Source organism: Monodon monoceros, unplaced genomic scaffold (genome assembly GCF_005190385.1).
Source record: "Monodon monoceros isolate NGI ecotype Baffin Bay Population unplaced genomic scaffold, NGI_Narwhal_1 Super_Scaffold_7, whole genome shotgun sequence".
Taxonomy (NCBI): Eukaryota; Metazoa; Chordata; class Mammalia; order Artiodactyla; family Monodontidae; genus Monodon; species Monodon monoceros.
Genome location: NW_021703784.1, coordinates 100,473,603 through 100,496,731, shown reverse-complemented (window position 1 = coordinate 100,496,731; position 23,129 = coordinate 100,473,603). Strand labels below are relative to the sequence as shown.

General features: G+C 52.0%; 2 protein-coding genes across 6 annotated transcripts; both read right to left on the bottom strand.

Annotated features, from left to right (window-relative positions):
• Positions 1-3,743: 3,743 nt before the first annotated feature.
• Positions 3,744-6,286, bottom strand: TIGD3 (tigger transposable element derived 3). The gene has a single exon (XM_029208594.1). The coding sequence runs from the start codon at positions 5,456-5,458 to the stop codon at positions 4,043-4,045; it is 1,416 nt and encodes a 471-aa protein (XP_029064427.1). The 5' UTR covers positions 5,459-6,286; the 3' UTR covers positions 3,744-4,042.
• A 2,125-nt stretch (positions 6,287-8,411) lies between these two features.
• DPF2 (double PHD fingers 2) lies at positions 8,412-22,064 on the bottom strand. 5 transcript variants are annotated; one of them, XM_029208573.1, is made up of 12 exons: positions 21,951-22,064; positions 17,331-17,491; positions 16,845-16,952; positions 16,355-16,518; positions 15,417-15,509; positions 15,183-15,261; positions 14,635-14,676; positions 13,477-13,614; positions 13,221-13,349; positions 12,957-13,069; positions 11,992-12,073; positions 8,412-9,958 (listed from the first exon to the last, which is right to left on the bottom strand). In XM_029208573.1, exons 1-12 carry the CDS (start codon positions 21,980-21,982, stop codon positions 9,882-9,884), a joined length of 1,218 nt encoding a protein of 405 aa, XP_029064406.1. In that variant the 5' UTR covers positions 21,983-22,064; the 3' UTR covers positions 8,412-9,881. The 5 variants fall into 5 exon arrangements, with proteins under 5 accessions (XP_029064406.1, XP_029064403.1, XP_029064405.1 ...); XM_029208569.1 differs by lacking the exon at positions 14,635-14,676 and adding an exon at positions 21,036-21,104 and having other exon boundaries at positions 9,798-9,958; positions 21,951-21,995; XM_029208571.1 differs by lacking the exon at positions 14,635-14,676 and adding an exon at positions 21,036-21,104 and having other exon boundaries at positions 9,798-9,958; positions 15,417-15,506; positions 21,951-21,995.
• Between the last annotated feature and the right edge of the window lie 1,065 nt (positions 22,065-23,129).

Here is a 23,129-nt window from a genome sequence, read left to right as displayed (position 1 = left end):
AGAAAAAGAACTGTCACAGCTGAAGAGAATTGGGAGGTAGGTTGAGAGAAATTAGAGTGCAATGCAGAGATAAAAAAAGACGGGGAGCCAATCTTTCTGCCTTGGGGCTCTCTGGATCCCGTTCCTCATCTTCTCAAGACTGAAGCTGCTGCTGAATATAATAACAATAATATCTAACCTATATATAGTGCTTAAAATAGCACCTGGCAAGTAGTAAACATTTTATAAATATTGATTTGTTTATTTCTCATGACTGACCCATATTATTTCTGCCTCTTAGGAACAGGGACTGTGTCTTATGCATCTTTGCTGCCCTGGAGCCTTGAATGCCTTCTGAACATAGAAAATTTAAATCAACTGAAATAATGCACATAATTTCTTTGTCCCCCATTTTGCATGTGGCAAAACCTGCAACATTGGATAGGACTGCCTGACCCTGATAAAAAAAAATTAGGTCTGTTGGGAGTAGCCGAAGTCCTCTTCGCCATCTCTGGCTCCTCACACCTTATGCCCAGTGCGTGAGGAAGTCCCACCAACCACAGTAGCTTCCTAACTTACTTGGTTTTCCGGTTTCTACTTTTGCTCCCTACCTTGCCATGTATTCTTCACGCAGCAACTGGAATTAGTTTTTTTCAAACATAAAACATATCATGTTCCTCCTTTGTCTAAATCTCCCCACTCTCCCCGCCCCCCCCGCAAAAAAAGAATCTTCCTGTCTCGCTTCCAATGAAATGTAAGTGCTACCATCTCAGAGGCCCCTGCCCACTTCCCTGCCTCCTCCTCTGCTTGGCCTTCTCTCATTTTCTGTCTCTTAAACCTGTCAAGCGGTTTCTAACCTTAGATATTCGCACCTGCTGTTCCCTTTGCAGAGAACACTCTTCCTTTGGAGGAGCGGGTGTTCCCTTCTTGTCAGTCACTACTCCCCCCCAACATTTCCCTGACTCCCCTCTCCCAGTCACTCTCTAGGACATGGTTGTTTTATTTTCATCTTGGCACTCATTGCTGTCCAAAATCACCGTGTTTATTTCTTTACTTGTCTTTTCTTTATCCCCTCTACCAGAAAGGAAGGGTTTAGCGAGGAGGATCCTCTCTGTCTTGTTCAGCACTAGCTTCAGGTCCCAGAACAGGACCTGCTCCACAAGCAGAGCGTTCAGTAAATACGGCTTGAATGAGCCCATGGAGCCACCCACCAAAAGTTAAGTACGATACACGATATCAATGCAAGAAAAGAAGAGATGACTGGTGGCTTTTTCTTTATGGCTGCGCTGCATGGCTTGCGGGATCTTAGTTCCCTGATCAGTGATCGAACCTGGGACCCAGGCTGTGAGAGCGCCGAGTCCTAACCATTGGACTGCCAGGGAATTCCCTCTTTTTGGGGGACTGGTGGCTTTAGAAAACAAGCTCTAGGGCTTCCCTGGTAGCGCAGTGGTTGGGAGTCCGCCTGCCGATGCAGGGGGCGCGGGTTCATGCCCTGGTCCGGGAGGGTCCCACGTGCCGCGGAGTGGCTGGGCCCGTGAGCCATGGCCGCTGAGCCTGCGCGTCCGGAGCCTGTGCTCTGCGACGGGAGAGGCCACAGCAGTGAGAGGCCCGCGTACTGCAAAAAAAAAAAGCAAAACCAAAAACAAGATCTGGAAAGAAGTCAGCAAGAAAACCCTGTGCTCTATCCTGCTCCTCCAACAGGAATACGACACACCTGAGAACAGATTGCTTATCTGCCCCTTGGTTGCTTTGGTCAGGCCTTTAGAGATCATGTAACTTTTGGTTTCAACATTTAAAAAGAGATATGTCAGAAATGGAATGACTTCAGAAAAAGGACAATTTGAATGAATACAGGTGGGACTTCCCTGGTGGTCCAGTGGTTAAGAATCTGCCTTCCAATGCAGGGGATGCAGGTTTGAGCCCTGGTCGGGGAACTAAGATCCCACAGCCCTCGGGGCAACTAAGCCCACACACTGCAACTACTGAGCTTGCGAGCTCTGCAGCCCGTGTGCCACAACTAAAGAAGCCCGCAACGAAGACTCAGCACAGCCAAAAAAAAAAAGAAAAAAAAAAAGAAAGGAAGAAAAAGAATACAGGTAGGAGAGCAGAATCTGTGGGGAAAGGCTGAATGATTTGGGACCTTAGGCAGAAATGGAAAGCCAGCAGGCAGCTTCAGAACTGTTTAAAAGTGAGTGGGCAATGACACACCTTTGTCTCACTGTCGGGCTGCCAGGTGTTGAGGTGGTCAGTGAGGACGATGAGCCAACCTGAAAGAACAGTTGGTCTTTATTCACTGAGTGCTACTGTCTGAGAGGCAGAAAGAGGCGCCAGCTCCCCAGGGGTCCATTTTCCCCAATGCAACAGCACTGGGGAGGGTCAGATGACACGGTCTCCTGCCTCTTTATGGACAGTGGGAGTGGGGTGGGGAGTGGGGGAAGGCAGGGAGAGAAGCGCTGGGAGTGAAAGGTACTACATCAAAGAGGAGGAAGGGTCTCAGCCCACGCCCCCAGTAAGGAGGTGTTGGCGAAGCCCCTAGAGAGCGCCTGAGCTGAGGCCACACAAGGAGGTCCCTGGGCTGGTCTGAGTCCTTGACTGTGATGCTCCCCAGAAAACCACACCGCCCTGTCTTGTGATTCCTGCGGTCGGCCGGCGTGAAAGGCCTCATGTAGGATTTCGGCCTGGAGCTGCACTTCTCAGCAGCCAGGGTCCGTCTGCGTCCAAAGTCCTGGTCCTTTCCAGGTGAGCCGTCCTCTTCCATCCTGCTCCCGTGCGGGATCTGGCCCAGGCCTCCCCATCTGTCACTGGGACCAGTGGGAGTTTCTCTGCCTCTAGGTCTCACGTCTTTGACCCACCCTCCACATCTCAGTGTTCTAGAACCTCACAAATGACCTGTCCCCACCATGAATGAAACCCTTTGGGGGCGCCCCACCACCAGGCGTGGGGGGCTACAGGTGCCTCCAGCTCTCTGGGCCTCCCCGTGCTCTCTCGGGACGGCTGCCTCCTCGCCTGCCGCCCTTTTGCCAGGACTATCCTTCCCACTCCTCTGTCTGTCTGTCCTTCTGCTGTAGCTCAAAGCTCACCTCCTCCCGAGGCTCCCCAGGGCCACAGCACTGTGCACACGCCTTTATGACGACCCTTAATCACACTCCACTGTCACTGTCTGCAAGGTCTTGCCTGGCGGGGACACCATCTTCGCAACCTTGTCACGCAGGAGGCCTTGGTGAAGAGATGTCGTGAAATGATCACATGAATGAAAAGAAAAAATGAATGGCTATTCCAAATCCTGCCTCCTTTTTTTTGGCCACTCGGCTTGCAGGATCTTAGTTCCGTGACCAGGGAGCAAACCCAACCCTCGCCCTCTCAGCAGTGAGAGTGCAGAGTCCTAACCACTGGACCACCAAGGAATTCCTCTGGCTCCTTTCTGTTCCCCTAGAATGTCCCTAGCTTGTCCCCTTCTTTCTCAGACACCACCCCTACCATGGCAATCTGAGAGAGAAATCAGAGCAGCAGAATGTCCTGGGCAATACTTGGGATCTGCCTGTTTGCCCATGAGGAGTCCTCACGTCCTGGGAGTCCCTCCTGCCAGGAGAGGCTCACTACTGGTCATCCGCACACAGCTCGATAGGCGCGTGGCAGCGACCCTCAGCAATCAATTTAAAAATCTGAGGTGAACGTTTTCACCCTTCTCCCGTGAAAATAACACCCTGGCCTCTTTTCTGATTAAAAACTTTATTTCCAGAAGCAGAACTGTTTTTAACACAGAATTCAAGGGATCGGCCTGTCTGTAAAGCCCGAATTCCACCTTCCCAAGTCCCTGACTCCACAGCGGTTCAGAAACCATGCAGCCTAGCTTCACTCCCTGACACCCCATCATTAGACCCTCTTCTCAGGGCTTGGAGAACTTTCGCTCAGAGCTTAGACTTAGTCTCCCAACTTGTCTCCCTTCAACGCTTTTCACAAAAGCTCCATTTCCACGGGAAAGAGACCAGCCCCCAATCTGCCTTCTGAGCGAGGGCGTTTCCATGGGAAACAGGAGAGGAGGGGCTCCGGCTGGAAGGGCCCTTCACAGGCAGCAGAGTCGCTCCACCTCCTCCTCACAGGCGTAGAAATTTGCAAAGAGCTCAGGGCCGGTGCCCTTGCACTCAATCCACCTCCTCAACGTGCCCAGAGCCCGGAGGGCATCGGCTTTGGTGGGCAGGGGCTCCAAGACGTCCTCTCTGCCCCCACCCTGGTCTTCGGTGCCCACCTCCTCTTTGCACACTCCAGACACAGGCTCCTCACCCTCCAGGTCCACAAAGCGGGAAAACTCCTCGAGGCTCAGCCCACCGGGGACGGGTGGCATCTCCGAGGCTTTGTGCGGGGCCAGGGCCGTTTTGCCTGGAGCCAGCCCTTCCTGAACAAAGCTGCTCACGATGAGCTGGAGAGGCACCTTGGCCCAGGCCGCCGCTGCCATGTGTAGAGCATCCAGCACTGTGATGCCTGCCCCGGCCTCAGCTAGCGATGTGCCAGCCCTCTCGCTCTGGACGGCAGCCAGCTTGCCCAACAGACGGCGCCGGTAATGGGCCTTAAAGGCCTGGACCACGGAGCTGGGCAGGGAAGGCGTGGTGCTAGCAGCGGACAGAGGCAAGAGCTTCACGTGGCCGAGCCCGGGCAGGCCTGCCAACTCCTCCACCACTCGGGCAGCCAGCAGCAAGGCTACCTGTCGGCCCTGCCGCCCCATGTCCCGATCAAATTGTGCCAACCATTCTGACCAGGGGATGGCCAGGTCAGGGTGGTAGGAGGCGGGCAGGGCCTCACTGCTGACCCCAAAGAAGCATCTTGGGGCAGCCTGGAGCCCACTGACCAACACCCGCCGTTTCTCTGTGCCCCTGCTGTTGGCACACAGCAGCACCTGTACCCGATCACACACACCCACTCTGCCGGGCACTGCCCGATATAGCAAGGGCACTTCAGCACACCCAAAAATGTCCTCTGGGGAGAAATCTTTAAGAGAAAGAGGCAGCTGGGCCTGGGGCGTGGGAGCTGAGGGAGGCAGCTCAGGGGTGAACGGGGACACCACTACGTGGCGGGCCCCGAAGCCCACGTTGTTTCGGCGTTTCCAGCGGACCAGCCAGCCAATGCTGGGCACAAAGTCCTGGCCCATGATGTCGGCCAGCTCCTTGGCTTTGTGGAGCAGCATGGGCCCCGTCACCTCCCAGGCCTTGGCCTGGGCAATGTGGTACCAGCAGAGCAGAGCCTCATCGATCCCGCTGTACTTGGACTCCCGCTTGCGCTTGCGCTCCCGGTTGGCCGTGCCACTGCACCAGTCCGCCAGCAGCTTCTCCTTATTCTTGCAGATGCGGGAGATCTGGGGCTGGGAGACCTGGAAGCGCCGGGCCACCTCCGACTGGGACATCTTGGACTCATCCAGGAGTTCCAGCACCTGGATCTTCTCGGCCAGGGACAGGGCGTGAAGCTTCTTCTTGCTGCACAGCTCCATGGTGTCTCCACAGCACCTGTGTTGGGAGGAAACGGCGAGCGGGGGCAAAAGTGGAGGCCACTCGTGTTGGGAGAGGAGGTCAGTAAGAAAAGAGATATATGAGGCTGGGAGATAGGCTGGTGTGGGGGAGAGGCCAGGGAAGACTGGACCAGCTGGAAGAGGGTGAGGGTACCCTGAGCAGGAGGTGAGAGGGCTGGGCTGAAAGGAAGGGAAATGGCCAGGCTGAGTGAGCAGTGGGCCGGGCACTGATGGGGAGAAATGACAGAACAGAGCCCAGAGGAACTGGTCCCCTGGTCAGAGGGAGAAGGGAGTCTGGGCTGGGGTTTGGGGGAGAAGGATGAATAGAGCCGAGGGGACAGCTGCAGAGGCAACAAAGGAGAGTGGACGGGCGAGGACAGGGGGCCTGGGGCTGAGTGGGGCAGGTGTAGGGATAATCAGAGCTGGCGGGAGGAATCCCCGAGAGGGGGAGGGGGAGGGGGGATGATGGCCTAGGCTGGATGTAGATGAAGATGTTCGGGGCAGGGTGGTGGAGTGAATGAACAGAATTGAGGTGACAGGTGTACAGACGACAAAGAGGGACGGATTGGGGGCTGAAGGAGCAAGTCTAATTTGGTGCTGGGTCCTGAGCAGGTAAGGCTGGGCCAGGGTCCTGCCTGGAGGGGGAGTAGGAGCACAAGGCCGAAAGGGCAGGTGCACAGGCGACGAAGGGCCAGAGGGGTTAGGAGGCCGCGGGCAGCGAGAGGGGCGGGGTGTCCTCAGCCGGGAGGGTCGTGGCCTGGGAGGGGTACCACGGCGCGGAGACGAGCGTCCGGGACCCAGGCAGGCCGGGAGTCGGGCTCCGCAACCCGGCCGGCCTCTCCCCACGGTGACCCGGGGTCCGTCGGCAGGGCGGACCCAGTTATCCGCCCGCCGGGCCTCCAGGCCTCCCCGCCTCCCCGCCTCCCGCTCCGCACCCACCTCAGGCGCTCGTCCCGCGGCTCCCGCCCCGGCCCCGGCCCGGCTCCCGAGCCCCTATCCCGGCGGTTACGGGAGAGCAGGGGAGGGACGCGCGGAGCGGACAGAGGGGCTGCGCGGGTGGCGGGCGCGCGCACAGCAGGGCCCCGAGCGCGCCGCCCGCGCCGGGCCCTCTCCCGACAGGGAAGACCGCGGTCCGCAGTTCAGCTCCCGCCGCCTCAGCCCCGCCCCGGCCCAGTTAGATTGGCCTTCGGTGGCGTCCGTCCCGCCCCTGGCTAAGTCTCATTGGGCATCGCGAAAGTGGCGGGTCGCCGGGTCCCCCGGGGGACGGAGCTTCCAGTGCTAAGGGACGGCGAGGCGGATCCCGGACGCGGCGGGAGTCCTGGAGACGCCGTCAGCCTCAGGCGCCCCGGCCCTCGGGGCCTGACGAGACTCTGGGCTGCGTGAACGCCGGAGGTCTTCCTAGCCGTGACCCTAGGCAGCTTCCTCACCTGCCAAACAGGTCTAATACCTCTCATTGAGTGTTTTTTTAAAAAATGGAAGGTTTTAAGCTACGCAAAACATGTTACCATGGACAGCATGGGCCTCACGTCTATCAGCCCAGCTACAATAAACTAGTTGCTTGGGGCCAGTTCTGGTTTAGGGTGAGAAAAGGCTAATTTTCTTTTTTGGCCATGCCACGCAGCATGCGGGATCTTAGTTCCCCAACCAAGGATTGAACCCGTGCCCCGGCATTGGAAGCGTGGAGTCCTAACCACTGGACTGCTAGGGAAGTCCCAAAGACTAATTTTAGTTTTTTTTTTTCTTTTCTTTTTTCCTCCCGTTGCGGAGCACAGGCTCCGGACGCGCAGGCTCAGCGGCCATGGCTCACGGGCCCAGCCGCTCCGCGGCATGTGGGATCTTCCCGGACCGGGGCACGAACCCGTGTCCCCTGCATCGGCAGGCGTACTCTCAACCACTGCGCCACCAGGGAAGCCCCAAGATTTAATATTATTCCCTTCCTTGGTAGCCTTCAGTTCTTTGCAATCAAATATAGACTTTCTAACCTGGGGTCTAGTGCTCCCCATTCAGATCTGGCCTCCTTTCCTCTCCCTTTACAGCTCTGATTGGAAGGCTGGGGCCACAGATGAGTCTGCTTTCTCACAGGCTTCCCTTCCCATCCCAACCCTGACCCCTCTTCCATCCTTCTGTATGCCATCCTAAGTCCACCGCCTGCAAACTTCCCAAATTTCCTCACTTATGCCTGTTAGTGTTGCCACCAGCATCCTCATTTCTTAAATTTTTCTTTTATCTGTTCTCACCTTAGACCACTGAACCACCAAGGATCATTTCCTTGCTTTCCTCCCTCTGCTCCAGGCCTACTTCCATGTAAAGGTATGAGGATGGGGGCTGTGCTGTCCCTAACACAGTTCCCAAACTAGAGCGCCCTGCTTACTTAACTGAACACAAGGGCCCAGGCCACACCTTTCAGTAGGAAACAGTGGCTTTCAGACTGTCCCAGAAAACCTTAAAGATACTTCAGGGGGTTCATAACTGATTCAAATCTTTAAAACGGCTGCAGGAAAAGGAAACTCATTTTTGTGCACGTATATATGCCTGGAGGAAGGCTGCAGCGCTGCGCTATGGGCTGAGTTCATGCACACTGCATACAATGAAAGTACGTCAGGCAAGCAAGGCTGAGGTATCTCTCTGCTCATGTTCATTACTCGTGCAAAAAGGTTTCATGTGTTTCACTGTGATGTCATTAATTTTCCTGTCATTATAATCAAGCTTCTGGACCTATTTTTAAGTATCTGAAATCGCCAGGTCAGCTGTTACAAACCTGTCACCACTTGCATATACAAATCCAGCAGAATTTCCTCCAAACCAACAAAAATACAGAAATAAACAGGATTTTAAAGTTATTTTTTAACCCAAATTTTGTATTAATCAAAACTTCATTGTTCTTTATAAAAAATTTGTTACAATCTAATTTACATAAGAAATTAAATACCCAATTTTATATCAACTTAATCTATTGAGCTTAAGCAAAAATTTTAATTTGGTGTAAAAGCTATGCTTCAAAACATTTAAAAGCCACTGTCCTGGGCTTCCCTGGGGGCACAGTGGTTGAGAGTCACCACCACCACAGTGAGGCCCGCGTACCGCAAAACACTGCCCTAAGGAAGAAAGATTTAGGATGAAGTGGCCTTAACCAGGAAAGGGACTTTGGAGATAAACAATCCAGCAGAGGGCTCTGTGTAAAAATGTTTATTTGTACTAATGCTTAGTATACAGGAACTAAAGAAAGAAAGAAAAAAAAAAAAAAAAGACACCTCAACTCCAAAGTGACAGTGAATTAGGGCCTTCCCACAGCCAAGGGGAAGGACACTCCAGGGTGTCCTGGCATGGACTGTCCCCGCCCCACTACTTAATGTGTCACCAGGCAGAAAACTGAAGAATCAGGGTGCGAAGACCTTACCAGCTGCTAGCGAGTGTGCCAGGGAAGAAAGGGATGTCTATGTGGCTTCCCCACCACCCAGGAGCCAGGATACACAGAGCAGGAGGCAGAGGCTCCCAATTCAGTTAAGGGCAGGAGCTGAATGCCCAGGTCCAGGAAGAACTAAAAGGGGATTTCGGAGGTAGGCTTTTTCATCGAGTTAAAAAACAGGCACATTGTCCAATATCTCCCTGTGGCCCCCAAGCTGCTGGCCTGGCCCCCTAATGCTTCCCCTCTTCCCACAAAACCAAAGGGAATAAGGAGGGGAGGCAGAAGACAGGAAATAACAAGGGTGGGGAATGCTTCAGTCACTAGAGACCAGGGCCTGTGACAGTGAGCCAGGCAAGCACAAGGAACAATCAGGTGAAGCTGCTCCTCCCCCTGTGGTGCAGTGGTGGGAATGGGACAGAGCCAGGAGGGTGACCAAGAGCATCCTGGCTCAGGCAAAGGATCCTGGGTAGCAGGAACAGAGAGCCGCAGAGAGCCACTCTGGGGGAAGGAGGCTGTGAGGCTAAGCAGCACAGAGGGCACCGGAAGCTTCTTGCAAGCTTGCTCAGTTCTCACTCCCAGCTGCTCTGGCAGAGGCCCCAGCCTGGCTCACCTCCAGGGGAAGGGAAAACCCTGGGGACCAGAGTGGAGGCAGAGCTGAGAGAAGTGAGCTGCTCTCCCACTCTTTCTCGGAGGACACGGTTTGAACCCTGTGAATACCAGGGCCGGGGCCCAAGGCAGACAGAGTGAATGCACTTCATGGAGAACAGTGAGAAGCTGGGCCCACAGGTATGCCTTGGGGCAGTGTGATGCTCCGTTCTCCCTGAGGGCCTGGGGCCAGAGGCGGTCAGAGCTGCCACCTCAGCTTGCTGCTGCCAAAGGCAGGTTGGCACGACCTCCCCGAGGTTCTCTGGACTTGTGAAAGAGATTAGGAAGGGAAGGTGGGTATGAAACACAGGAGAGAAACAGCCCTAGATGTATGGGGGATCGGGGGTGGCCACATCAAGAGGAGTTCTGATTCTGGTAGATGGAAGCTTTCTCCTTCAGCAGGTCCAGACACAAGTGGCAGCTCCAACTTCCTGCAGAGAAGCATAAGGGGTTAGGAGGGGCCCCGCACAATCCTCACCTGCTGTTCTTCTACTCCCCATACCTCACCTCCAGTAGCAGGATTGGCTACGGGCAGGATGGGAGATGTTCTGCAGTAGCAAAGTTTCACAGTTATCCTGAGCAGGGAGGAACTCTAGGTCTTCAAATATCATGAAAAATAATTCTCAATGGAGACGTAAGAAATAATCGCCTAGAGGCCTATTTCAGAATATAGATGCCCAGGCCCTCTTGGCCTATTAAATCAGAATCACTAAAGAGGACCTGGGTAGATATAACTTTTTTAAAGCTTTAAAAGGCTTTAAACTTGTGATTACAGAAGAACCAGACTTCATTCTCATGGCCCCAAAGGTTAGAATCAAGATCATGAATAGAGGCTCTAGAGAAACCAATATTGATTCCACATAAGACAGCTTTCTGTGAAGACCACGGAAAGATGAGAAGGGCTCCCCACCGTCACTAGGTGCCTGAGAGGGGCTGAGGACCCAATCAGAGGAAAGGGGGCCAACTGTGATGACCCAGCTTGTTGTGACCCAAGTCTGGTTTCATAGAAAAACAGGAAATAATGTCCCTTATGAGAAATATAACTAGCTCATACCTTGTTTATTAATACTTGCTATGGCTGGATTCTTCTATGCTTTTTTTTTTTGAGAAAGAAAATTAGCCCTTTATGCCTTGAAGTTATAAGCATAATTGTACATATGTGTATTTGAACATTATCCTGGGGGAAAGAATCCACAGCTTTTATCAGCTCTTCAGAAATATGTGACTCTCAAAAAGGTAAGATCCTTCCTGACCCAAAGGTAAATACGCAGCAGTTGATAAGCTTTTCTGTAAGTAGCCGGAGAGCGTTAACTACTTGAGGCTTTGTGAACCACATACAGTCTCAGCCATATCTTTTTTAAAAAAAAAAACTCTCTTTAAAAATGTAAAAGTCATTTTTAGCTTGTGAGCTATATATACTAGCTGCAGCTAGGTTTGGCCAGAGGGTCATAGCTTGCAAACCCCTGACCTAGAGCCTAGACCATCTGATGGTTCTACGGGGCACCCCCACGTGAGCTGCCCGCAACCCTCCACTACCTCAGTGTCTGACAGCACGTCATTAGGAAAGCCTTTCTACAGTTAATGTAGAATTGCGCCTGTGAACTGGTATTTAATGGTTAAAAACCCAAAAGCACACTACTTCTCCTCAAACATGGCATGACAGAAGAAACTTACAAACGCGGGATGACAGATGAAAAAGCTGAGTGCTCCCCTGCAGCTGCGGCAGGACCCTCAGACTTTGTTAGTGGCCTCCTTCTCTAGGGGGTGACAGCAGTCTGACCTACACTACAAGTCAGCCCACATCACAGTGAGCTACCTTCTCTTGCCTGTAATGCTGGCCCACATCCTTTGTCACAGTAACAGCTACTAGGCATTTGTGTCCTCCTGAGTAAGCTTCTGAATTTCCATAAAGGAGCGGCTTCGGCACAGACACCTGGCTGGAAGAGGACTTGCGGCGAGGCAGCCACTTTTTGGTGTCACCACTGATTTTGTCGAAGACCTTCCATAAACCTGAAGCATCGTTAAGCACTGCTGGAGGGCCAGAGTGACCCACTCAGGCTCCAGGTTCAACTCCCTCCCCCACACTGGCAGAAACAAACGCTCACATCTGTCGAGAATGGAGTGCTAAAACTAGTCTCGCGTCAGACAAACTACGAACTGAGTTTCTTAGACTTGTTGGAGGAAAACAAATCTCTCCTTCTGGTAATTATTCTCTGCTCAGCATCTGTTTTCTCTCAGGCTGTCGATTTTCTGTGTTTGTAAATGTTACCTGGTGATAATGTACAAACATTAAAGCCTCAAAGTTGCAATGCTAGGAAAGCACTCTGAACTGAGTGAAGGCAATGTGCCTACTCCCTAATCTGAAAGAATGTATCACTGATACGAGAACTCACTTAACCGTACAGGCGATTTTCCAAGTTACTAATAAAATACTTGTTCTGAGTAAGAGATCAGGGAAACCTACCTTCAGGAGGCTCAGACATAGATGGGGTGAGACAATACATGTGGTAGCCACGATCGCAGTCATCACAGAAGAGCAGCTGGTCCTAGAGGAGGCAAGATGGAAGAGGAAGGGGGGAGGTGAATGACTAATGGGCCTCAGTTGGGCTGCTGAGGACAGGTAGGAAGGAGGGCTCCTGCAGACAACGGCTGCTAATTCCAGGAGGGGCAGGATAGATGGCAGTGAGAACAGACATGGGACCCTCTAGACAGAAAATCGCTGCTGTCCACTTCCACCCAGACAGAGTCACTACTGTCATCCCACCTGGACGCCACCAGCCGCCTAACGGATCTCATGGCCTCCACGTTGTTCCCTCCCAATCTGTTCTCCACAGAGCAGCCAAAGTTACCTTTTTAAGATATAAGACAAACCACATCACTCCTGATTAAACTCTCAAAGCTGATGGCACCTGCCTTCCAGCCTCATCTTTTACTTGCTCTCCCATTGCAGGAGGGCTCCAGCCGGCCACAGGGGCCTCAATCCACCCAGTGCGTCCACCTTTAGGCCTTTTTGCTGGCTACTCTTTCCTGGGAATACTCTCTCTCTCTCCAAATCTTCTTGAACTGTTTCCTTTGTATCATCCAAACCTCAACACCGACACCACCTCCTCAGAAAAGGCCTCTCTATCTGAATCAGTTATCCAGTTGCTCTCTATCACATTACTGCTTTCACTTTCTTCATGGAATAGCATAAAAACGTCACCCACTTCCTTGCTTATTACTTGTTCCCGCAAGAACGTAAACCCCATGAAAGCAGGGACCCTGTTTGTCTTTAGCGTGCTTATTGCCTAAAACAGTGTCTGACACCAAGTCGGTATGCAGTGAACACCTGCCCAACAAATCAAAGTTCCCACGGGTGGAAAGTACAGTGAGAGCTGAGCAGAAGTGCGCTGGGGGCGGGGGCGGGACGGGACGGGACGACACACGCACATCGTTCTCGGAGGTGCCACAGATGTTGCAGCACTTGCACTCGATGCACTGCCAGCGGTAGGTCTTCACGGCTGCCATCATCACGGGGGTGAACTGGAGGCAGGACGGATGCCCTGTGGGGGGAGCGAGTGAAACAGGCAGCCGGAGGTCGGGGAGAAGCGAGGTGACCTGGGTGACTGTGACAGCCGCTGGATGCTGGCAAGCCACGAGCCCCTCGGGGACTGGGTGCCGGCTAGGGCTGCCCTGGCCCTGGGTTGGAGGTACCTGAGCGGCCACAGTCAGAACAGGACACCAGCTCCTCGGGCTGTCCTGTCTTCTTGTTGATCTTGGAGTCCCCCAGGCAGAAGTCACAGTAGTTGTTGGGCAGGGCCAATCCATCGGGACCCTTCTTGGCTACAGGGAGAAAGGGAAGAACTTTCATGATACCCATGTGGGCCTCTGGGTCTCTCAACAACCCTGCAGGGAGGGCTTTTCATACCCAGGCCAACGCCTGTTTGCCCCGCCTCTGACAGCAGCTTACATTTCTGCTCCTCGGACCTCTGGGAAACCGGGGTGGGTGGCTGCGAGTCTTCTTTGTCCTCGCCCTCCTCCTCAGCCAAGTGGGAGTGGGCATAGTGGTAACTGAGGCCTGGTCGGTTCTTGTAACGTTTTCCACAAACTAAGCGCGGAGAAGATTGCAGAGAAAGGCGTCAGGATCCCAGAGTGCCACATCCCTGCCCCTCTAAGCTGTGGGCTCCACCTGAGGCAGAGGTAATCACCCCCATCAGCTCTGCTCAGGGACAGGCCTTTAGTGACAGCCGCCTTCCCGTGGCCAAGAACATTAGGCCTGGGGCTCTCCAGCTTCCATGGCTCTTCTCCCTACTAAACTCCAGCCCATGGCCACCTCTACTCCTCCACGTAGGCTGTCTGGGAGGCTGAGCCCTTGCCCCATCACCGCCTGCCCTGGGAATAGTCTGGGGAGCTCCAGGTCAGGAGGGAGAGGAAATTTCTATAGTCTTGCAATATGGCAGGAAAGAGGAAAGGTAGCAGAGACTCCAAACTTTTTTACCTCTCAGTAAATGAAGGAGGCTTACACTACTCCATATATAACATAGCCCATCTCTGCCCAAATAAAGGAGCTAGGGGGTGGATCTCTTGGGGATAACCTACCAACTGAGTCTGCTGGGATAGCTGTCTCCCAAAGAAACTCAAAGACACTCCCACATCAGTGCCCTGCCCAACCCCCCCACCCCCCAACCAGCAAGGAAAGCAGATCCCCATGAGGCATCTCGCAGTTTTGAGCAGTGATACCAAGAAGAGCAGGGGGCAGTAGGAAAGGAACAGGGAAGGGATGGGAGGAGGGGGTGGCAGGATGGTGGGGAACGTTAGCTCACCACTATGTGTCTGTTTTGGGGAAGGGGGAGCAGAGGGATCTGTTTGTAACGGGTTCCTTATAATGCTTCTGAAGCCACCCCATGCAGTGGGCCCGAGCAGCCCTAGGAGCAACTTTGTGGGAGACAAGCAGTGGTAAAGGCAGCTTCCAGGACCGTGAGGAGTGGAGCACATAGAAGGCCCATTGCTCCTGTCCCCATGCCATTCCAGAGACTTTACAACTAGCATCACAGATGATAAGGCAGGAACAAGGGAGGAGGGAAAAAGGGATAGGAAAACCAAAAGTCTGAAAAGTTGAGAGAGCTACCTCTCTGGGGCGCTTTCGAGGTATGCTTTTGTTTGAAACTATCTGAAAGACAGAAAGAAAAGTCATGAGAAGAAGGCCTTGATACACTTGAGACAGGTGCGGCAGCAGCAGGAAAGCGGAGCAAACGAGAGAGAAACCCCAGCGGTGATGGTGCTCCCAGGGTGGAGGGACAGAAGTGGGCAAGAGAGAGAAAAGGGGGAGAGAGCACAGACATTGAAAAAGTCAGTGTTGGACTCCTGGGGCCCTGACTTGATTGGGGCCAGCAGACCTGGATGCCACCTATTTGAGGCCAACCCTGCCTGCTGTGTGTGCCCCTCACGGGTACCCCCACCCCGAGGATGGCAATCTCCCCCAGAGCATGCAGGGCTCACCCACCGTGTAGCGGAGGCCAGGGCCTCTCAGGGATCTCAGAGGGAATCAGTCAGCAGGCAGGACAAGAGTCCAGGCTTGTTTTACCACTTTGAACAAGAACACAACCTTCCCTCCTCTCATATCCTGAGGAGCTGGGTCCAAGGCAAGGACTACCCACCCACTCGTGAGGCACTCACTGTCACAGGCATAGGGTTTATCTCGATCCTCCAGGATGGAAGCGTCCAGCTTCTTACGGGCACTGCCCACACCTTTACCCTGTGAAGAAGAGCAAAAAAAAGCCCTTAAAGACTCTCCCAGAAGCTGGCTGCTCATCTCACTCAAGAGGGAAAATGGCAACAACAAGCAATAAAACAGTGGGCCTCTGCAGGCTACCTGAGCCCCCAGGCTGCAGGCAGCACTTGGCCCCTCACCTTGGACTTCCCCTTGCCCCGACGCTTGGGAGTGTCTTCTTCATAGTCCTCATCATCGAGGTCATCCAGGAAGTCGTCCGGTTCTAGGATCCGCTGAGTGGACAGGAAGATTAGGATGGGCAGAAATAAGGAACATCCAAAAGCTCCCCCATGATGGGACTGGCCAAGGCCGCCCAGAACCTCCTCTGTGACCTGGCCCCTCCGCTCCAGCCTCACTCCTCACTGCTGTTCTTTCAGTGCTTTGGGCTCTCCTTCCTCTGCGCCTCTCTTCATGTTGCTCCCCTAGCCTGGAATGCCTTTCCCATCATCTCCAAGTGGCTAAATCAAACCCCACGTTTTCATAAAACTTTCCCTGATACCCCAAGTAGCTGTGGCCTCTCCTGCCTCTGATCTGCCACCTTAGGTGCATGTTAGTGGTGGTTCCCTTCCGACACCTCACTTCCCAGATTTAAATTAAAGCCTTCCTGCTTACTTGGGTGGCCTGGTGGGAAGTTTTTTTTTTCACTGATCTGCTGCAGCCTCCCTATATGTGAAACGGGCAACAATACCTATTTCATAAGGTTGTAGAGACTGGAGAAGACGATGGAAAGCACTTAGCACAGTGCCTGGCATATTTTTAGCTCTTATTATTTTTATGTACAGTTTTATCTTCCTTGTTGGCAGAGACCAGGTCTGCATCACCCATGTAACCCCAGGCACCAAAAAACTTTGGTGGCAACAGAAGATGAACGAGAGTCTGTATGTAGTTAGAAGGAAAGGAGCAGCAAAGACTGGAAGGTAACAATGAAGTTCTCATTACGGAATGGAGCAGAACAGAACTCCAGGTGGCTGCCTCCAGCCCCACAGCTTCTACTTCTATTCTGATTACTGGGTGGCCTCTGATGAAGAGGAGACTGATTTCCATCAAAGTTCCCTTAACCACAGTGTTAATCTTGTACCTTCCGTGCTCGACTGTTCGTCACAGGAAACTCGCCCAGGCTGTCATCATCAACTCGGGGATCCGGGGCGCCTCGCTTCTCCAGCGGGTCGGTGCGCAACAGAGCCTCTAAACTACTGCCGTCCTGAGAGATCAGCCCCTCCTTCTTCAGGGTCTGGTCTGTGTCTGCAGGCAAGGCCAGGAGGAGGCGAGGCTCAGAAGGGCTGAAAGCAGACCTCTCCAGGTGTATACAGTGCTCGATCAGCCACTAGCCAGTCACTGTCTTCTGGTCTCTGGCTGCCCAGGAACCAAGACACCGTGGTTCACTTGGCACCATAACTTATCTGTTTACCTGTCTCTTCTATTCGACTGAGTTCTTTACAGAAGGAATCACATGTCATTCATTTTAGTATCTTTAGGATCTAGCATTGGGCCTGGTACGTAACAGGTGATTGGCAGGCCTCCTACTACACAGCAGGCTATGCCCCTGCTCAGGGAGGAGTGTGCTTTACCTGGTTTAATAGTTGGGAAAGAAAGTCTTGGATCCTCAGGAGGGTGGGCTCGCCGCTTTTTCCGCCAGCGCCGGGCAGGGTAGGAGTACAGCTGCCCAGAGGCCAATCCTGTGGAAGGGAAAAAGAGAGTGAAGTCAAGACCTAACCCTAGAAAATAATACCAAACACTTTCTGCATGAGTAGGCCCTGACTGAGTTCTAGAGCAAGGGAGGAATACGGACAGTGAGGGCCTGGGGACGGGGTGCGGATAAGAGAAACAGATGTCAGCTCAGAGGCCTTGGCTAACACATAGCTCTCCAGAAGCCCAACAAGAGCTTCAGCAGTGCAGCCTGCAGAAAACAAAGATGCTTCATCCTCCCTGGGCTTCTAATCATGGGAAGACTATAATCTCCACGGGAGGAAAGCAGTAAGGAAAACCCTTTCAGCTGGCTCACCACCTAAGATGAGGAAGCTTCTTCCTCCTTGTGCTCCTGAGTGGACCCTCACCTGGACCCCGGTGTCGCTTTTCCATCCAGATATAACAGTTGCTCTGTGCTACTCCGGTCTGTGAGTCCAAGAAAGGCAGGCGCACGCTGCGCTCAGCACAGAGGCGGGCGTTGTAATTGTGGCACTGCTCCATTGCATCTTTGTAATACTGCTCCCCAAGGCTGCAGGAAAGACAAAGATCAGGTGTGTGTGTGTGTGTTGGGCTGGTGCTGAGCTATCCCTTTCACTGGCCATCTGCTTCTCTAGAAGGCTCAAGGGACTTGGAGAGTGTCACTCTGCTTTTATTTGCTACCATTTCTGCCTCATGGGACACCAAGCCCCTTCACTAAGTCATTATGAGGAAAGGTACTTTACAAATAAATTACCGTCAGGAACACAGGATTTCATCGTGTGTCTAATCGGACCTTAGTCTAACCCACAAAGAGGGGAAGAAAATAATGTTCATTCCGTGCCTCTCAAGAGTATAACCCTGTGCTAGCCAAGATGCTATTTCTCTTAACCCTCAGGATTCTGAGAAGCAGAGGTTAGCTCCTTTTTACAAATGAGAAAAGAATTCAAAAAGGTCTGGGAGACTTATGAAACTATATTTAGCAAACTCTATACTACCTCTATCTATACAAACTATCTATACAATGAAATTCTACTTGGCCATAAAAAAAAAAAAGAAGGAAACTCTTCGTGTACTAACATTAAACAATCTCCAAGATAACTAGAAAAAAAAGGTACAGGGCTGAGCAGTGTTACGGGATGCCACCATTTATGTAGCCAATTGGTGGAAAAGAAACTGTAGGCCTCCAAGGAGAAAAACCAGGTGACTAGGGGACTTTCTCCTATGTGCCATTTTATATCTTCTGAACTTTAAACTAGGTGTTTAGCCAACTAATTCTATATACTAATTTTACAATAAATGGAAAACATCAGGAAATACTTGAACACTCTCGAAGCCTACTTTCTACTGAGTACCATTACACTGACACAAAACCTGTTTGCTCAAAGGCCTATCCTAGGCCCTTCTCCATTCTCACACCATCAAATTTTTTAGGAAAGAAACTTCTTGGACTCAAAAGATTCAATTTGAAATCTGATTTTTTAAAGTGCTTTAAAAAGCTGCAAAACTGCACAGTGCCAGGAGTTATCTGGTTCTAAGAAGCATGTATGGGCTTCCCTGGTTGGTGCAGTGGTTAAGAATCCACCGGCCAATGCAGGGGACACAGGTTTGATCCCTGGTCCGGGAAGATCCCACATGCCGCAGAGCAACTAAGCCTGTGCGCCACAACTACTAAGCCTGCACTCTAGAGCCCGCGAGCCACAACTACTGAAGCCTGTGCACCTAGAGCCCGTGCTCTGCAACAAGAGAAGCCACCGCAATGAGAAGCCTGCACACTGCAACAAAGAGTAGCCCCGGCTCACCACAACTAGAGAAAGCCCACGCACAGCAACGAAGATCCAATGCAGCCAAAAATAAAGTAAATAAATTAAGAAGCATGTATATAGAACCAATCTTGTTCTCATGCTTCAGGGTTTAACAAGTACTTTAGTATGGGAACTTTAACTATATTCACATTTATATATCCAATCAATCTCAAAATAAACAAAATGAGGGCAGAGATGATTTCTTTCCCACAATATCCTCAGTACCCACGATGGTGTCTGAAGCAGCTTGACTAAGGAGTAAAAAGACCTGGCTTGGCTGCAAGTCACCACATAAATGTGGACATTTAATCAACCTACATGGACCTCAGGTTCCTATGCTATTGATTGGGGAGGCTGAACTAGATAAGCTCTGACATATTCTACAAGAGGGAGACTCCTAGCAAAAGAAGCTGAACCGAGGTCTTCTGTTGTTTATGTCCATAACTCAAGCTACAGCAACAAACCCTTCTCTGGAATCTGAGGGGGGCTTTCACTGGGCAGCCACAAGAGACCACTTAGGCACAGCTTAGCACATTCCCAGCAGCTGAAAAAGACACGCACTGCACACACATCTTGTGACACCACAAGACAGCCTGGCTTGATTCAACGCGCCGTAATGACTGTAATTTGAGGTAGGCATGAATCCTGTATTGGAGAGTAGAGCGAAGGGAACAGGTTCATATTTGCTCGCCTTTAGGAGGCAGCCATGTCCTCACTAAACAGAGGAAAACTGGATAAACAAGGCTGAGTGCAGCAGCTCCTTTGTTTCCACTGATGGGAATTGACACTGACACTGTGAGTCAAATGGAAGGAAGGGCTAGACAGGCTGAGAGCTGCAAAGTCAGAACAAGGAAGCTGGAAACAGCTGGGGGGGGATGCATGAGAGATGTTCTATCAGAGCTCTTGTGAGTTAAGTGGGATTTCGGAAGGTGGGGCAAACTGTCTCGTGAGTAAGAGAGCTGAGAATGAAACACCAGTTGGAGGAAGAGAGGATCTGACGAGGACAAAGCAAGAGAGAATGAGAGAGATCTCTTAAGAATCTAAGGCTCCTATTTCAAGAAATTTCAAGGTAACATCATTCTCCAGATCTCGTTACCTAACTCAGAGGACTTCAAAACCAGTCAGCAACCACAGCTATTTTATACCATTATTTTGCCCTAGTAAGACCCCTTAAAGATCGTTTCAATTCTGACACCACATTTGGGAGGGACAGAAAATTTATAAACAGGGAAATTCTTCTCCCAGAACAAGATGCAAGTCAGAAAAGATGAGCTAGTAGTCCTGACCTCGATGTATAGCCTCAGCTGTCAGAAGACTAGGCACACCATGGTCAAGAGAAGCGCCAGAAAAGCACCTCTTTCCAGGACGAGAATATGGTACAGGAAGCCGGCAAGTCCCTTCTTAAAGGGCAAGTTCTGTAGGGAAATGTATTAACTGTGGTCCACAGCTCTCTACAGCTAGAACTGAGGAGGAGAAAGTTGGTTTCTCATTACTGGTATTCAGGAACCAGTGGCTGGTGACCCTCATGATCTCTACAGTTCTTTAAAGAGAAATAAGTCATGCTCTACTTAAATGGCCAAACCCTCATCTCTAACATCACACAGAAGGGTTGCTACCCCTATTTCCCAGATGAAAATCTTCCAACATATAGAATCTCATTACGTATAACTCTTAAATCTAGGCTAGTTTGACATTCCCCCAGTACAGTAAGGTTTCCAAGGTAGAAGCTTTGATTCTTTTTCGAGAAGCATGAAACCTGTGTAAAACCTCCCCTTACAATGGGACAGGGGGAGTCAACAAAGAGAAAGGAAGGGAAACAAAGAAAGAACATGTGAGTCAGGAAGGATAACTATATAAGGATCAACAGCATCATTCGTAAATTGAGGGAAATGTCAGCTTGAAGAGAGAGCTGGGGAAACTGGAGTGGGCAGATCAGAGAGAAAGATAATAGCATTGGGAGGAGGGGTGGCTGAAAGAGGCAGCAGGATGGAGCTGAAAGCAAGTTAAAAAAAAAAACAACCCACAAGAGGAGAAGGAGAAGGCACTTAGCTTAATGGAAGTGGGAAAGCATTCTCAAAGAAAAGGCTCCAGGCAGGGGGAGGGAGAGAAGCAAATGTACCCTTAAAAAGGGCTCTTGGGAAGAGTGGGGCTCAGCCCACCACAAAGACAGATGAGAAGCTGTGAGTCCTTTAGAAGAGTTCCCAAACCTTTACCTTGTCATTCAGTCAAAATCCAAAACTAGACACCCAGACAGCTCTCAATTTTCCTACCTCTGCAGCCAGCCAAACTTACCCATCAAAGGAGCTTGCTGTATTCGCCCACGGGGGGCATGAACTCATTGCAAAATTCATTCAGATTCTTCTGCAGGGAGGAGGCTGGGTTACATCAAGTCCCAAGGCATCTTTAACTCACAGCTAACAGGCCATTCTCCATCTACCCAACAACCATTAACTTTAACCTTGCTCGAAATCTGCCTAGCCCAAGAGTATTGCAGAGCAAAGACGGCCGGCCTAGATGCCCCTCTGGGCGGCAAGGCGGCCTGGACCGCGTCCGTCCAATGCCCGCTTTTGGATGGCTGGGATTGGGCGGCGCAAAGGCCCTATTCCCTGAAGTTCTTTCCCTCTGTATCTGCTCCTCAACAAATTCTTCCCAAGAATATTTTTGGTCTCGGGTACCTGATACTCAAGGACCACCCGCCGCCCCTCCGCCACCCGGAACATCACGGGGCTGTTTAGAATAAAACAGCCCAGAGTGCTTAACAGCGCCAGGGCTGCCGATCCTGCTCCTCCTGGGCCGGTTGCGTGCAGCCGATGAGAAGGGGTCGGCGGCCGGGCCACTCCCGGGTCCGCCCTCTGCCCGGCTCCCCCGGACTGAGGCGTCTCGGGAGCGAACCCGGGACCGTCTCTCGTACGCAACAAGGGCGCCATACTCTGGAACCCCTCAGCATGAAGGCAGCGCCCAGACCGCATAGCCCCACAGGAAAGCTGCCCGTTAGGGGCTCCCGTGGGCCACCCTTAGGGCCTCCACAAGTTTCCAAAGAAGCGCAACGTCTTCTCTGGAGTCTCCTGTTGCCCTCCCCACTAGGAGTCGCAATAATGCCTTCCCGGGCACGTCCTTCTCTCCGCCTCGTCCCTTCCCATACCGCCCCCTGCTCCCAGGTCCCTTACAAGACCTCCCGGCCTAGGAGAGATCGAAACGGCCACTCACAGCTTCACTACATTTTCCACCACAGCCGCCATCTTCCCGGCTCCTCTCTCTCAGGCCTGGAGGCCCGGAGCCCGCAGCGCGCAGGCGCTGGGGCCGCACGGGGAACCAGTTTCCTCGTCCTTCTGCGCAGGCGCTGCCCGGGCGCGCGCGCCCGAGAGCGAGCGACGGAGAACGAGCCACTTGCAGGTTCTCCCGGGCCAGAGAGACGAGGAACGAATGCGCAGGCGCGACGGGGACGGGCGCGCGTCCCGAGACTCCGGCTCCAGTTATCCCTCTTCCACCTGGTGGAGTGGGAGGAGAGAGGGAGGGTCTGGGCCCGTCCAAAAATGAGAAGGTGAGAGGTTGGTGAGAACTGGCAGGCTCAGAGGTGGCCTAGATAGAGTTCATGCGTCCTGCTACCTCGACGACCTTTCTTTAACCTCGTGGTTAACCCTTTACCCTCACTTACAGGCCAGGGGTTGGTGGGTACTCGAAGGTAAGAGGAGTGAACAGTCCACTTGGGCTGCCAAACATGTGCCCATTTTAGGGAGGGCGAATTTAACTCCCAGAACCTGGCAGATCTTTGACCTGAATATTGGGGGTCTGACAGAAGTTCCCCCACCTTCCTGCCACCATATCAAGCCACCAACTTAATTGATGCCCGCCTCTCCTCCCTTGCTTCCTACTCCCAAGCTCGTAACCTCCATGAAGAACTTCCCTCCTGCAACTATCTTCTGTACCATTCATTTCTCCTTCACTATTGAATCACGCAAATTCATCTACAAATACGACTTTGAAAAAAATCAGAGCCCTTCCTTAAGCCCATTCTGCTTTTGATTGTCACCCCATTTCTTTTCACCCTATAAAAACACATATCCTGTTTATACTCCATATCTCTGTTGACTTATTTCCAAGTCTCTTTCTGCCCAGTTTAATGGGGATTTTGTTCCCCCAGTTCATTGAAACATCTTCTAACAAAGACACCACGACCTCCATTTCAACAGATTTAGAGATTTCCTCTCTGTCCTTATCAGCCTATCAACCCCCATGACACCACTGACCATTCCCTTCTTTTTCAAACTCTTCTCCAGGTCTCTGAGACATGCACTCTTCTGGCTGTCCCCCTATCACACTGGCACACCTTCACAAAGAGGCTATCCTATCCTATCACAGAGGCTCACCTTCAGCCTCTTTTGCTGG